Source organism: Cyanistes caeruleus, chromosome 5, assembly GCF_971803275.1.
Source record: "Cyanistes caeruleus chromosome 5, bCyaCae1.hap1.1, whole genome shotgun sequence".
NCBI classification, from domain to species: domain Eukaryota; kingdom Metazoa; phylum Chordata; class Aves; order Passeriformes; family Paridae; genus Cyanistes; species Cyanistes caeruleus.
Genome location: NC_141705.1, coordinates 23,946,703 through 23,964,101, shown reverse-complemented (window position 1 = coordinate 23,964,101; position 17,399 = coordinate 23,946,703). Strand labels below are relative to the sequence as shown.

General features: G+C 35.7%; 1 protein-coding gene across 8 annotated transcripts in view; it reads right to left on the bottom strand.

The window, feature by feature from the left end:
• Window positions 1-6,887: 6,887 nt before the first annotated feature.
• The window catches only part of SLC30A9 (solute carrier family 30 member 9), a 33,671-nt gene continuing 23,159 nt past the window's right edge, over window positions 6,888-17,399 (bottom strand). For all 8 annotated transcript variants that reach the window (XM_086891167.1, XM_086891166.1, XM_086891163.1 and 5 more), the window contains 3 exons: window positions 14,499-14,628; window positions 11,817-11,930; window positions 6,888-10,269 (listed from right to left, as the gene is read on the bottom strand). In XM_086891167.1, coding sequence (XP_086747293.1) covers window positions 10,225-10,269; window positions 11,817-11,930; window positions 14,499-14,628 — 289 coding nt within the window. In that variant the 3' untranslated portion in view covers window positions 6,888-10,224. The remainder of the gene's footprint in view (window positions 10,270-11,816; window positions 11,931-14,498; window positions 14,629-17,399) is intronic.

The window sequence follows — 17,399 nt, the reverse complement described above, 5'->3', positions numbered from 1 at the left end:
AGATCCAGAGGCAGGAGAGAACGGGGATGTGTAAAGCAAGCAGGGTGAAGGAGCAGTACAGGCAGAAACCCAGCAGGGAAAGCTGGCAGGGGAGAGGAATACCTAAGGGAACCAGAGGCAGCAGCTGGGTTTATGAAGCTCAAAGAGAGAGATTGGGTCCAACAGCAGTGTGTGGAAGAGGATGAGCATGAGAGGGGCTGGGCAGGCAGAGAGAAGGGGCACAGAAGAGGTACCTGGGATGGGGAAGAAGCAGTCCTGGGAAGTAACTGCAGTGGAACAAGCAGCACAGATGGGGAGTGTAATTCAATAATGCCACATTTCATCACTCTTCTTCTAAATACCTGTTAAACATACTGGTTAGACAATGGCTAAACTGTGCTCCTGCTGTGCAGCAGCGCTGGTGTCCTCAGAAGCATGGCCCATGCTGGCAGTTATCTCCTGAGGCACAAGGTGTCCCTGAAGAGAACTTCAAGGTCCAAGTCAGACATTGAATCTCATGAAGGTATTTAGTTTTTACCTCATTTGCTTTGAACAAGCTCACGTGCAAGCTCATATTATTAAATAAATACTTCATTAAGATTATTCACATTGCAATATCTTGTCCTCAAGAGTTGAGCTAGGCAACTTTTCTCTCTCTGCCTCCTTCCCTCTGCTGAGACACTGACTGAAGCCAGTGGACTGCCACTAGCACCACCAGCATGGACAACAATACCATGTGTACTGGCTTGCAAAGTGAGTTTCTGTTTGGAAACATGCACATAATCACAGAAAGAACTCCATAGTTCAAAAAGAACTCACCTTTCCCTACCTGACTCTTATGCTCATCGGTAACTACAAACAGTATGCCAGTGCTTCAGCACAAGGTAAGTGTGAATACAGCTCCACATAAATCTTAGCTATTGGTAGAGCAAACCAACACCATTGATGTGACCTGACCACCGCTCCTTGAGGCCTATTTAAATCAGAGGCTCTGTCTGGGTTATTTCCTAGCAAGTTCATACATAAACAGCTCTCCAGGGACAAATCTTCCCTGCCACACCAGGGAGGCCCTTGGAATACTTGGCAGATTTCAGTATATGACCTTGCCCTGTGAATGCAAAAACCCTCCTCCACAGACCCTTCAAGATCTGAAGCATAAAAGCAGCTTCTACTGCAAATGTATCACATTAAGGGAAAAAAAAAACCAAAAAAGCCACACCAGCAGATTAATTAGCTAAATCGAGAGGAAAAAAAAAATCTAACATGAACTTATACAACAATGTTGAGAAAAAGCTAAAAAACCCTTTTGTCCTTAAAAATGCTTTAAACTTTCCCACTCATCTGACAGATATAATTGCCTCAACCTAGGTTGTCTTTGTAGGAAAATGGAAAGAAACAGGTTTGCTAATGACTCAAAGTAGTTACCCATTAGAAAAGTTAATGTTAAATTTAGTTCCCATTTAGGAACAGGGTCAATAGTACAGCAGAAAAAGTCTAATTAAACCTTTCAAAAATGCCTGGCAGCAATGTGATTGAAAAGCTGAAATTCTTCCAAAATTAAGTGAGAACCTCCAAGAGCCAAAACCCGAACTATGTATTGAACTGATGGAAAGGGGGATTTTTTATTTGTTAAAGGATAATCCAAAGAAGCAGAGCAGCAAGTTCCAACACAGTCTCTTGCCAAACGGAATGTCAAGGAAACACCTGGGCTATTTTTCATATCCACAGCATCAGGAAGACTGTTGCAGGCTGAGACATTTCCATGAAAACAGTTGACCTTAGCACATGAGTAAACCCACCAAATGCTAGCCAGAGTGCACTGCACATCTCCCTCAAGGATCCAGAAGTGTCCAATTACCTACTCAGCAGATGGAGCACCTGGAACATAGATTTTGGAATTCATCTTCTCTACCTAAAACCCTTGTTTTCAACCACCTGGAAACAGGCTCTACAGTGAAGGGCAGAATCAATTAAATCATAAAGGGAAAGGAGCAGAATGGGTTCAAGCCACAGCCTTACTGGAAAGTCTTTCTTGCATCAAGGTTTCCAAGTTGTCCAAATTCATTAGGATATTATTCCACAGTATTTTATTTTTATTTTTGCTGAGATGCTGAGATAGTTGTCTTTCATGAGAAACACACATCAGTGAGGTACAAATCTGCAGCCAAAGATACCTACACACAACTACAACATGCAGGGACAGAGGTTCGTATATTGATGCATTTTCATGTGCATCAAATTCAAGATGGATTTTCTTTATGATTGCCTTAGAGAAAAATAAAACCTCCACATTTAAACCCTAAACTTTATGCTTTGTGTATCCAGAATAGCCTGATTTAATGGTGAACTGCTGTTCAATCAGCATTTAGGGTAAAAAAAATACTTCTTGAAAATACTGAATATCAGTTTACACTAGAGCAGTGAATAACATTTAAGTCACCTCAAGTATGACTTGAGAACCTTGTGACAAAGAAAACCTAGAAAAGATCTTACTAAGCCCTAATTCAGCATCAGAACTGAAGTTTAAACTTAAAAAAAATAAAATCGCAAAGAGCTTGGGTAAATCAATACACATAATTTACTGGGAGCTGAGCTGGCATAGCTTCTGTGAAAGCAGAAATTATGTCCCTTTTCCTAGGGTCTTCAAAAACAGTTTAATTCAAATGCTAAAGAAAGGCTTACATTTCATGATCTTTTGATAAGTCACTCATAAAATATTTGCAAAGACAGACAAAACTTATTCTTGAACACGACTTTTAAGATCACCTTCAACCAGCTGACTGCAAGGTCCCCCTTCAACCCATTAACCCCAATTTAACACAATTATTTTGGAATGGCCTTTCAATAAACGCAACAGACATCAAATAAAGAATTAATTTTGAAGATTCCAGGTTACATTATGTGAAAAGACAGAGCTCTCTCCCTCTTTCAAAGTGGCTGAGACCACTTGCTTGGTTATTCCAACAGCCCAAAGACAGCCCAGGATTTGAAGGTGACCTCAAACAGACAAGGGATGAGGCCTTCAGGTCAGTCACTTCTCTGCTCAGATGGATCTTGTGCCATTTGGTTCATTAGAGAAAAAAAGGAACACAATAAAACTTCCCTTGAGAAAGGGAGCCTCTTAACTATGAAATTAAATATCTTTAGCAATAAGGATACAGAGTGCATAGCCAAAATCTTTCCTGCAATATGTTGCTTAACCACTTCATTTCTGGTATCTGTTGAAAAACCTCCTTTTTTTCACATTTCTCCACTTCATCAGCCAGATTTCTGACATTTTTGACTCTTCTTTCCAACCACATAAAATATTTTCATGCCAAATTAGCAGTTCTTCCCATAAGTGGATAAATAAGCAGTTTTATCTGTTTTAGTGATAGAAAATGGCACTTAAGTGTACCAGACAGTACACTAAATCCTTTCTAAGCTGACTAATTTCAAGCTTTTTCTTAAGAGGCTTGGACAGCTTTGCTGGGATTGTGAAACTATGGTTACTATGCAAGCCTAACACTTAAATCCAACCTCTTCAAGGAATTCTTCATACCCTTGACTATTCACAGACGTGCAACCCATCTGTAGTACTTTCTTCATGCCATCCTTACATCTGGATCAGGACAGGTAGTCCAAACTGGAGAAAGAGCCAGCGGGGCCTCTGAGCTGCCTCAGTACTGAGGAAGAAATTGCCCTCTGAGAGCAGGAGGTGAACAGGATGAAAGGCAGAGTTGCCAGTGAGGTTCAGAGAAGAAATGCAGGGCTTGGCCAGCCTGGGCAGGTTGCTCCCTCAGCAAGCGCATGCTATTGAACAATGTGTGCCAGCGTTGCGAAGGCAGATTGAATAACTAGTACAAATAGATGGATAGAACTTCTGTTTTGCATCCATAAAATAATTATATGCAAGTTGAATTCAGAAACAGAGCAAATCATCAGCTGCTTCAAGCCACTGTTATTGCTTACTTTTCCAATACATGTAAAATTGCTTAAATTAACAGAACACAACCCTTACTGGCTATGTAACATTTTACTGAGTAATTACAACTTCCAGACATGATACAGAATGTACTGAATTCAAGTATAATTACAAAACAAAGAACATATGCAGGTAAGTATTCCAATATCTACACCTCATAAATCAAAATGACTTCCCCATACTAATATGGAGTAACCAAGACACAGAATGAAAAAGCCAACACACCAAAATGCCAGGCGCAGGGTAGGGAGGGGGCTGGTGAATCCGATTAAAAGGCTGCATGGAAAAACAGATCTTGACTTTGAGATTGCCCTTTGAAAGTTCTACCACAAGTGAAAAATCCTCACTGTTGACTTTGAAATTTAAAACCATCTTGGCAATGGCCAAAATGCTTTCCAAATGCTTTAGGCATTTTTCGAACACTTCTCACACAGTTCTTCAGCGTATTTCATTTGAAGAGAAACTTACAAAATCCCTTTTATACTACATCATTTATACATCATTGCTTTTTTTTTTATTCTGACTTCAGATTTGAAGCAGCTGATCAAAACCTCTAAAGTTTTAAACACAGTCTAAACTTAGATTACAAAAACCAAATTTATGCTAGATTATGGACCTGCATTCCACTATTTTAACAGGCACCTCCTCCCCAGAACAGAACTATTAATGCTGGCTATACAAAAATTTGACTGGGCTTACTGTTAGTGTAACACTTGTAAAAAGTAACCATGACCTTTTATTTTAATTGGTGGCTTTGATTTATGCAGGAAAAAAAAATGTCCACAAGTGCCCCACATAATACAGAGTATTTTCTGCCCATCTAGTATAATGTGCTGTAGTGTCTGTGGTATTTAAGACACATACATCCTTTTCACATTACATTTTGAATGTTTTATCTCCTTTTCAGAATGTGATTTAATTAGAAATCTTGCTTATCCACAGACATCTCAGCAAACTGAAATATACAGACTCATGTATTCATCAATGACTACAGTCCACTGCAAGAATTCTGCAGACCTTAGAACAGAGCACTTCTTTTTCCTCAGCACATTCAGTATGGTGCTTCAGTCATCTTCTGTCTAAAAGAATCAGTTAATTTTCTTTTTCATTCACTCCAGCTCCCACTTCCACAAGTAACATTATTCACCCTCTACTTCCCAAACACATACTTCACCAACAAAAACCGAGATTACAACATCACCCTTAGCATTTCTCAGTGGACCAACAGGCTACCTGCAAGGCTGAACACCATATCAGGACATAGTTAGACAGAGGCTCTGATTTTCAGTACAGGAATAAAAAGAGTTCTTGCTGACAGAATTACTCAACTATCAGAATATTGGTAAAAGAAAGAAAACATTATCTTACCTAGTTTTGTGCATTCTAATAAAATATAATTTCTTACTGTTCTTTACTTCTCCAATCATTATTTCTTATTTCTGGACAAGTTTTCTAGATGATTTTCATCTTTAGCTATTTCCAAGTGCTCAGTGTCTCGGGTCTTTTCCTTCCTTGTATTCTTTTTATCATATACACCTTTAGTTTAATTTCTTTTGCTTCAGCAAAGCCTGACTGACTGCAGTTTCTATAGACCATACATCCAACCTAGAGCGTCCGTTTTATTTTCCTCAAAGGACATACATTTCAAAAATTGAACTATTGTGCTTTAGAGACTGGATTCCTATTTCTGGTTTTTTATGTAATATAGTCTACTTTTGATCTTAATGATTTGTGTCTCACTAACAAGAAAGGAAAAATTACTTAGGCTACACAAACCCTCTATTAAAAAAAATATTTTTGGTACATCTCAACTTTTCATTTACATTATGCAGGTAAACTGCAAGATAGATAGATGTCAGTGGTACTCTCTATTCAGAGCCAACAATAAGAACAGAAGCAGCACAATACTTAAGCTAGAAGGGAAAAAAGCACACTGTTATTTTATATTCACTTTTGTAAGCCTTTAGGTATGAGCAAGAAGGGCAAGTTTTGTACAGGAGTCAATATTCATCAATTGTTCTACCATGCCAAAATGCCTCAAGAACATATGACCACAAAAAGGAAACATTTTTTTTTCAGATCTTAAATATGGTGCTCTGGTTTCCTCTATAAGGAAAACATCTAAGTCAAGCTTAGAAAAAGGATTACATCATTGACAATTTTCAAAAATTGACACACTTTGAATAGACAATGGCATAAAAACTCTTTGAATGAAGACTGTATTTGATGTACTCATCACTATTAGAGGTATTCTATAATGTATATTTTTTTTTCTTTGTAATAGAGAAAAGAAAAAGCAGCCAAAATTATTACATATAAAGAGGACACAGGACTCCAATTAATATATAACTTAGACAAAACATACCTAAAAACATTCCTGTACTCTCCTTTACCAAAGAGGGGGCAGTAGAAATCTCTCAAAAACTGAGTCTCCAGATACAGCTGAAAAAGCTGCACCTGACAGAACCAGAAAACTTGGTTTTGGCTAACATGGTTTGTAGCTCTCAGAACAGTAATCACTATTCTCAACTATTAATGAACAAGAAGTACAGTACAAAATTCACAGACCAAAAGCAGAATTTAGCCCTACATTTAAAAATATAAGATGTTCATAATGGCTTCTTCCTCTAGGAGTCACTTCAAAAAAAGCAATAAAATCTGTGTGGGAATTCAAGGAAGGAAAAAATAAGAGTCTAAAAAGCCTTCAGTTCAAGGATATGTCACAGGGAACAAAGAATGTAAACTTGTCCTTAAGAAATGTGTTCCCCTCACTACTTCTGGACCAGAATACAAACCACCAAACAGTTCCTGCAAAAAAGGAATCCACTGGGGTATTTACTACTACCACTGTATTCTTAATAAATACTTGAAAAGTGGAGGGAGAAAGGGACACCACATAAAATGCTGAATTCCAGTGTATAATGAAGACAACTTAGACTTGAAGTTCATTGCTGGGGGAAAGATAATCACTTCCAAATTTTATCTTTTACAGAAAAAGATATTTTACAGAAAAACATTATTAGTATCCAGCCAACTCAGACTTAAAATACATTAAGATCATTCAGCATATTGGAACACTAAGACAAGTTTTTCAACCATTGCAAGTTTTACAGAATTGTGAGTCACTGCACAGCATTGTAAGAAGTCTTCCACAAAGCAGAGAGGGCAGCCATACTTTGAACACAATTTGAAAAAAATAGAACCTGCAAGGCCAGTGTACAGGAATAAATTATTTTAAAACACCACACCTTAATTGAAAAAATCCTAGCATATAACTTTATTGTTAGGTAAATCCTCACTTCTTTTCCTTAAGATCAGTAAAAAAAATAATTTTGTAATTGCATTTGTGATAAAGAAAAATTCACTCCTCCACACATGTACATTTCTTCAATCTGAGGACTCTATCATGTAAATGTATTAGCTAATCATTTTCCCCAAAAACATTAAAAGAAGAGTAAACTAAGTAATGGACCCACATTACGTCAAGGTTTTGACTATAAAGACAGTTAAAGAAAAAAAATCAGTAAAAATGTCACATCTGTTAAAAACAATTTGCAAATTATAACATATAAATTAAAATGTAACAGCTTGGAATTACTTTGCCTTTCCAACCTGGCAGGCTCAACGAACCAGTTCTTCCATCCAACTGCATGACATGTAAACTTACAAGGTACTGCCAAAACCAGACTGCCTGCCTTTTTGTAGTACATCACCATCCAGGTCACTAAAAAAAGCAACTGTGTCCTCAGACTGGTCAACAGTAATGTACCCAAAACATTCAAGTCCTGGCATCTTGAATTTATCATATTGTAATGCTATAATCAGTAAAGTAACTGGGAGACAAGGAATTCAATTCTATCTTGGAATATAAACAAAAGGTGCAGGTGAGTATTTTTCTGACTCAAATAAGGAAACTAAGATCAGAATTCAGATTAATTACATCTCCAATGAATAAAAAAACACTCTATAGGCTTTTGGAGCAGATGTCCTGTAAGAATATAAGCTCATACCTCCTTTTGAAAATGATACAGGAACACTTTGCTATTGAGATAACATTTACTAACCTTGCAGGGAAAGTTCTTCCCTGCAAAGTGCACACTGACACTATTTATTCATCACTAACTCCAACATGCAAAACACTTGGATAACATTGGCTGTCTTCACTAACCTCTGCAGGAAGAACATTTTCCCAGTTTTACTTCTCTTCAGGTTTTTGATTTCTGAAATAACTGGTTTATTAATGTGTTTATACAAATTCAAAATCCATATAAATATTCTAGGGAGAAGAAACATGTTATGCATTACCAGATTCCAGTGCTCTTCATGAATAAGACTAATACCAGGAGAGTGCATACTGAGATGAGATGAATTTTACATAGAAGGGCGAGGAGAAAGGTAAATTATTTATAATGTGCTAAAATATGCCTTATTTATTTGATATGGAAGACTTCCAAATTACCTTTAAACTGCATTTTAAATCATCAGGCTTAAATATACTAACTAGTTTTACAATAGGAGAAAACTAGATAAAGTAAGCCTCCCTTTGAATTAGACATAATAAGGTAATATGCTATAAAGAAGCCACCAATGAACAGACATTATGGAAAAGGGTACCGAGGAGATCCTTTCACCCACAATTACTGTATGTGAAGCCCCATCTGTAACTTAACTTTGGAATGTTTTTCTGCTTAAAATGACCAGCATGCAAAGTGCTTTGCAGTTGTCAAAAAGGCATGTTATTTTAAATTCTCATTGTTCACTGGTAAGTGACTGCTAGTATGAAAAAAAAAATATTATAAAATACTTTTAGTCAAATCTGGGCATATTGGTCTCCACAATTATTTGCTGCAATGCTTATAATATAATCTTACATTGATTTTTGAAGACTCATGTTTCACATCAACATTTCCTCTTGCAGCAATTCAGCCATTAATCAGCAACTGAGTTACTAGGATGGTCTTATTACCACCTGTCACCCACAAGCAAATCTTATTTTACATTAAAGTGCATAAAGAATTTTCCTCAGTGCTATTTAAATATGGTTATTTAACTTATATTTCCACTTGCATGTTCAGTACTCATGGCCTTATTAATAATAAAGGCTGGGTCTTACAGAATCTGGTACAACTTGAGTACCTACTGCAGAAAGCCTTGAGACAATTGAACACAGTTCTAGAATTTCACATTTCAAAGTTATAAACTAATCACTTATCTCTGGATTGTTGAGAACCACCAGATAGAATTACTCTACTTCCCCAAACAAGCAAGGTCAAGTTATCAAAAAATTCAGAGTAAGTGGTTTTGAATTCAGGTAATATCTAAAGGCAAATAAATTAAAAATGCAATGTATTCATTAGTTTAATTATAAATAGATCATTTTTTACTATTATATATTCCAGCTACATCTCTCGCATCTTCCAGCAAAGACCATATCTGGCAATAGAGTCTATTAAAATATAAAAAGCCAAAAATGCCAGGTAACTTTTAATAAGCACTACCATAAATATCTCCCATATTACATCTGAAGATACTTACAAATAAGAAAACAAGTGTCAAAGTAGGGAAAAAACCAAACAAAATTTAAAGAGAGGAAGTGCACCGAAATTTGTATGCAGAAATTTTTCACAGTAAGTTAATGTACTCTGGCTAAACCCACACAGCTGGCTCCTCTATGGTGAAAAGCCTTGTTTTCCTGAAGTGCAGTTGAAATCTTAATGGTGGCAAAAAGCAGGTTTCCATGTCATGGTACTTGAGATAAGGCCAGTGCCCATTTGAAACAATTTATCTCATAGAAAAGAAAAACTGTGAAACAATCACACAGCTGAAATATTAAAATTTAAGGTTGGCAGGTTCCACTGGAACAAACTCTTCCTATCTAATCTTAATATCTCCCAAGAACCTTTAATGATATCTTGAAAGAAACTAAAGAAGTGCAAACAGACTGCAAAGGGACACAAATGGAAAAACTGTTTGTGTTGTATAGTTTCAGGCAGCTGTATTTGCCTAACTAAACCTCAAGTTTAAAGTTCTGAATCACAGTTGGACAGACTCTCCTGTGGAATTTAACTCAAGTAGCTTTTTGAAACTGATTTTGCCATGGAAATTTTTGTCTGCAAGTCTAGCGCTCTTCCAGAAACAGAAGCAGTGCTAACAGTCCAGGACGCCTACAGCAAAGGAAGCGAGGTATGGTGCTGAGGTCACTGCAATCTCAGAAGCTTTTCAGCCCTTTAAGTGACTTCTTTCCATGAGGGCAGCAACTTGAAGATTTCTCCTGTTCAAGTCTACAGTATCTCCAAATCCACATGACGAACATCAGGATTTCGTTGCTGAAATAAAATTTAAAAACAATGTATTGAAAATATTCAAATACATTTTTGCACGTGGTTACAAGTAATGTGTTTCTGGTATGATGTTGTCAACTGGATAACAAATCCCCTTTTTGGGTAACATAGGGACTATTTTAAAATGAGAAAGAGTTTCAATAAACATTGCCCATATTATAAGGCATTTTTGGAAGGCTAAGTCATCTTTTTATTTGAAAAATACTTTTGAGCATCATGGATAAATTAGTTCTTATGCTTTATAAAGTATGGAGGAGCTCTCAATTTTAACAAGGGAGTAGAGTTTTATATAAAACTCTTCAGAAACAGGTACATGTACATATACATATCTCACTTTCTTAAAGTTTTAACAGATACTTTCCTGAATAACAGGCAAGACTGCTGAAATAATTTGTTCTATGCCACTGAAGCCATTTATAAAGATTCAGAACACTGTTTCTATTAAGAAATATGCATTTTCTGATATTACAGAAATATGTTATCACCATTCCATGAATTCTATAATCCATGAGAAAGTCATGACTTCAAAGACATCCAGCAAGTGAACCTGACTAGCATATTTAGTGAAACATATTCAATACCAACACAATCCTTATATATACACCTATACCAAAAAGCAGTATCCATGTTTATAAAAAATTTAGGCATGATCCTGCTCCTCAAAAACCACACATGAAGAACTGATTCAGATGGTGCAATTAAAATCAAAAATAATCGTTTGATTCTTAAACAGGATAACCCTAGGGATAGAAACTTAAACTAGAATACTTATGAAATGTAACAAGCAAGGACAGATATGCTCTTGAGCAGTGTCTCACAGCTAGAAGAGACAGTCATGGCAGGACTGCATTTATCTGGAGATTAGTATACTTGAAGTTCTGAATTCACACCAGGAAGGTAAAACTGACAGGCCCCATATATTTACAAAATTAAATATAGGAACAACCCTTTCTTGCATCAGCTAGAGGATATTCAAATTGCAGAATTAAAAAAAAAAGACAGCTGAGAGGCTTTTACGAAGTAAAACACTGTGTGGCTTCAACAACAGTGAAGATTTTGAGTAGCAGTCCCATCACCCGGATATATTTGATACAATTCTAAGAACCAGTTAAAATAAAAAAACAAAAACAAAACAACAACTGTTTAACAACCAGTTAAAACAAAAAAACCAAAAACACAAAAAAACCACCCAAATTTACTTTTTTGCAGCCAAAACAGAATTCAACAGCCTATAAATAGTCTGACATTCTGAGAAGACATATCTAAAAAAGACATATTCAGGTCTAATGAATGAAAATTTGTTCTATGTTGGTACAAAATGGAACAAAAAATGTAACAAGTAGATCAGTAGTAAAGTAAGAATTTGCAGGTGGTCAGAACGTAGATAATATTATAGCAAGAAAAACTGCATTTGTAATATCAGCTTCTTTCCCTCTCTCATATTTACAAATAAAATCCCAGAAATTAGATGCAGCAATACTGTTTAAAATATATCACAGAATAAGCACTCACTAATAAGTAGTTAAATTTACCTTCAGGTCCTTCTCAAGTCTGTCTACTTCAGCACCCAGTGTGTCAACGATATTCTCACCATGCTTAAGCATAAAGGCTTCTAATTCTTCAAGGGTTTTCACTTGCTGAATTTCCTAGGAAGAAATTAAATTTAAGAGATTGAGATGAGGAAAAGAAAATAAAGAAATAACACTCCAGAGGGTCTTGACATATTTCAAGAGGGAGGAAAAAAAACCTAAACAAAACACTTCAGCTTTTGCCATTTACTCTCAAAACATCATCTGTTCTTGTGTCTCAAAGACACAGAAGAGTAGCATCTATTCGATAAAAACAGCTGGCTCTGTCATTATCACCTGCATTTGACACAAAGCCTTCTATCTTTAATTTATTTCCTCCTTAACTTTCTAAATAAGTTTAGATAATTTCATTCATTTTCTAGAAGTTTCTGAGGTATTCCTCACAACAAGGTAGAGCAGGGTACCCCCATGTATTCTTTCTCCATTTTCTACATTCTTGCTGTTTCATTACACTGCCTGGGCATCATATAACCAACTCATCTGAAAGTCCACAAGGATTACAACAAATGCTGCTGTAAATATGACTGCTCCATAATATCAGACTAAGAGACCAGCAGCATATGAAACTGAAGGAATGAGATTAAGGAAGACAGGATGTTAAACTCCATCCTCCAAAAAACCACAGACATAAGCAGCAGCAAAGCAGGTACTACAGTATTGCCATAGAATCCTACAATATTTTGAGTCAGAAAGGGCTTTAAAGATCATGTACTTGTTCCCCCACTGCCATAGGCAGGGACACTCTCTGCCACACCAGTTACTCAGGGCCCCATCCAAACTGGCCACCACAGTGAAGAATTTTTTTCTTATATCTACTTTATCCATCACCTTTCAGTTTAAAGCCATGAGCTTTCCTTAGAGGTCTCACATCAAGCTGCCTGGAAGCCATTTGTCCTGTAGTTTATCTCAGCTGCAGCATGTTTAGGACAAATAGGTTATTTCAAACAGACACAAACTATGAAGCAGCTAATTCTTCTTGTACATACGAGTACATGACAGCAACTTCTTTTGCCTTCTCACTACTCTAAAACTGAAGAGGAATAATGTAATTGAGCAAGCTTAAAAACATATCTCAACCACAATAACCTATGACTACAATCATAGCAAGTCTAACAAGAAAACAAAACAAGGTAATCTAAATGACAGTATTTCAACAAATATTTCACAACTGTAGAAAGAATAACGTTGACAGCACTGCTAGTTGAATGAGCTGCTTATTTGAAAAAGTATAGGTCAAAAGGCAAGCACACTGCTTTTGACTTTGGATTCCTGAAGCCTACTGAAAGGAGCCATCCTTCAATGATGGTTTTATAGCTGACATGAGCGCACTACATGAAACAAAATGACCTGTGTAAGAAACAGTTGCCAACCTAGAATCAATAGGGAAGATCTTTCCCAACAATACTTGAAGTATTGGAAGAACTAGCGATGCTTGTATACAACTGCCAAAGGGAATAGCAAGAAAAGAATAAAAGCTAACAAAGCCTTTAAAAGAAGACTGGAGTACTAAAAACTGCAACAGCAAATCAACTGGCAATATAAAACCAGGCAAACTTGCAGCATCTCAGTGGTACAGAGCTGGTAGCACTCTTCCTCTCAAAAATGTATTAAATTGAAATCCAGTAGATGAACAGATCAGATATTGCACTCTACATACACATACACAACTCTTATTTTGACATTAACATGTTTTTAAAATTGATTTAATGATTTAAAAATTTCAGTGTAAAATTTAAAAGTAAACGTAACTCCTAAGACATTTTTAATGGACAGACAAAATGCAGACATCTGTATTTCATTTTGAAAGGGTAGAAAATAAATTTTGTACATAAATATACATAAGCAAGGTATCCGTGAAAATAAAAACACTGTCTTGTCAAAACATTTGGCTCACTTAAAACTCTCCTTTTATTTTCTTCATACTTCACAGTTCTGCCATGTAGAATACAGCAGAGAACAGTTCTGAATTTCTGTGTTGAAAAGAGGGTTTAAGAAAAGCTACTCTGAACTATACTGAAATCAAGAGACTGACACTAAAGGATGGTTAATTTTTAAATGTCAACCCCAACACTGCATCACCAACACCCAGGGCAACACCATGGCTCTGCCAAAACGGGTGCCTTTTTGCAGGTGACAAGCTTCAAGTTTTAACTGCAGATCTTGTAATTCAATAATGTATTGGAAGAGTTATGTTCACATCAAATTTTATTTTTTTAAGAATCTGTATTTTCTAAGAAAACAATCACAGAATCATAGAATATTCTGAGTTGGAGGGGACACAAGGGGTATTGACTCCAACACTTATATGAATGGCCCATGCAGGGAGCAAACTCACAACCTTGCCATTATTAGCACCTGGCTCTGACCACCTGAGCCAATCTCAAGGATAATGAGTTTAAAAAAAATCTACCTTTCTGCGTCTCAGGCCAAAAGTAGGTCTTTTTCAGTACCACCTAATACAGTTATCTCTAAGTACATTTAAAACACTAACATAAAGTAACCCTGCAACCCTTCAAATGAAGAGGTGAAATGTATCTCATTCATTTGCAAGTCTTGAGTTTAGAGGTACTTGAAATTAGAAAGTATCAAATAGTGGGGGTTACAAAAGCAATTTTTTACACATACTTGTAGCAGCTGTTCAATGTCTTGTTTTTCCAGGTAAGACCGAGTAACAACACGTCCATCGAAGTCTACTTCTGCCTTAAATCTCACTTTGCTCATTCCCATGTCCGTGGCTTTAACATCATGAATTGCTCTGAAACACACACATTTTTAAAGAAAATGTAAAACAACACAGAACAAACCACCAGTTTATTTGATATCTCATGTTAACAACACTGTCATTGCAAAATGATCCTGCAATTTTAAAAGGTCAGTCTTTGACAAAATAGCCTCATTTTACCCACCCATTAAATATTTACCCACTTCCATTAAATATTTATTTATGTTTAACCAGTTATATTACTTCCACAGGTCTCTGCAACACCAATACATCTATAAATCATTGCAATAAAAGACAGACAACTAGAAGCATCACAGATTTAGAACTAGACTAACAGTATATTAAAAAAAATCCACAATTAAAAATGTGAGAACTTCCCCATTCTATGTTAAAAGTTGAAGTCCAACTTATCTTCCACTGCTGAGAAGTTTTTGTGCATATATGTGACGCTATTTAACAGTCTAGTACCCTAAATTCTAAGGAAAGGAACAATAATCTGTTGTTAATCAATGAAAGGACACATTGCAATTATAGAAGTGTCCTTTCCTGACATTGGCAGAGGCATGATCTTCTGGAGATTTTTCAAAAATACATTTGACATAAGTTATGGATATTTTGTTTGTAAATAATTTTTGATCCTTCAGAACTATTAATCACAGCTTATCAAAATACACCTGTTTGTAAATGCTGAAAATGTATATTTATTTAAAGGCTCCTAATAAATACTAGAAAATGAAAGCTCTAATGTTTATATTTTGGTCCTTTGAAAAATTCTGGGTTTCTGTAGCAGGGTTTTGTTTCTTGTTGGACAAATTCTAGTATGTGAATATAGGTAGTAAACAACAAGCTTTAAATTTTTCTGGTATAAGAAGCAAACTCGGGACCAAGATATACCATGATGAATTTCAAAAGTGATATAAACACAAAATAAAATACTATTTTTTTTCATAATTATATAAACAAAAACTCAGTTTATCTTCAAAGCCAAGAAAATTCAGAAGTGCCACTGCAGAGTAAGTTTCCACTTTTTTCCATCAAGGTCAGAAAAGATGAGATTAAAACCTGGGACACAAATCACAAGAGGTTCACATTTTTTCAATTCTTGCTTCTGGCATTTTCAAAGTAAAACAAGTATAAAGTATTTGAAACACTTTAAGTTTTATTAACAGAAAAATGCATTCTTGGCTATTTGGTAAATTCTAACACAAAATTTAGAATGCAGCAACACAGTATTGCAGCAATTCAGCAATACTGCCATTTATTTCTGTAAATTGTGCAATTTCATAGAGTCTGTAAATTTAGCATGCCCTTTGTCTTAAGCAAATTTACCCTTCCCAACTAGAAATGCTTCTTTGCATCTGAATGTTTATAAATCAGAAAAAACTTCACAGGCAGTGCAGGAAGAAAGCAAAAGGCATGTATGTTGGGAGGAGCCTGTTAGAATGAACAGCCAAAAAAGAACAGGAGACAAACTTTAAGATGAACAATCACAGGAAATTTTTACTTCTCATAATATTAAGGTTGGAGGAGAGGTAAGCATATTAAAAAATAAAGAGAACATGAACTAAATAAAGAGACACCAAAATATACATCTTAGTAAATATTTAAGCAGATGAAAAGAACTATCAGCTTACTCGTAGCAATAAAGACTTTTCAGCTCCATTCCAATTCACACAACTATTCTGTGGGAAGTTATCAAATCAAAACAGTATTAATTGGAGTAAAGTAGATGGCATCAAACTACCTCATCCCAAAGAAGGTATTTAAGATAACAGATGTGGTTAATAAAGAGAATTTGGAGCCATGTGATTCAAAAATGTTGAAGACATATCAAGTGCTTGTCAGAACTAAGCAAGAACAAGTAACATTTGAGATTTTCATTGAGCAGTAGACTGATAAAATGCAGTAAAATTATGCATATTCTATAAATGTGAAGGAAAACAGTCTAGCTTAGTGCATATAATCTGCCCAGGAAAGATAAGACAGTGAGTCAGGAGGAGAAAAATCACTAATCATTCAAAAATATAAATGTGTTAAGGTACAAAGCTTGCTTATGGAAGCTTCTGGATGGTTAGTAGACACCATCAATTCTAACTAGGGAAAAGAGCAAGTTTTAAATCAATGAAAAATTTGTCAGAAAACATCAAGTTACTGGTTTTGAGCAATTAATTTTAATATTTTTGTTTTTCATTTAAATCAGAATGACAGATTTTCCAGCACAACAGAAGAACAACTACACAACAGCTGTTACAATGAAGTAAAATTAAAGATGAAACTGTCACTAAGAATAGCTTACTCCTAGGAATCTGTGATTGAATTCCATAAGAACAGAATCAGGACAGAGTCTGTACCACATCACATATTTTATTTCACAGTTATGAAAGGCTAATCTCCCACAGTTCAGTTAAGATGAACACAAGAATGATTTATGCACCAAAGGTGTCAAAGAGAGTTAAGAATTCAATGTTTGTACAGCAAAAATAAAATCAAATAATTTTCCAGCTGAGAACAACTCTGAAAGTCTATTCAGGATCATGAGTTAAATATTGGGTACAACTAGAAATTACTAAGAAAAAATGAAAATAAAGGGGAATAAAGAGCCATGAGCCTAAAAGAGAAATTACGAAGTCCAACAAGCTGAAAGGAAAAGCAGAAGAAAAGGTCACTGAGTGTGATACAAATCAACTTTTTTTAAGTATATCAAAACCAAAGGGTAACATGGAAACAAGTCTGCTACTAGACAGAAATGGAAAATCGTTACTGATGAAACAGAATAGGAAAAACATACAGTAATTGGCTTCTTG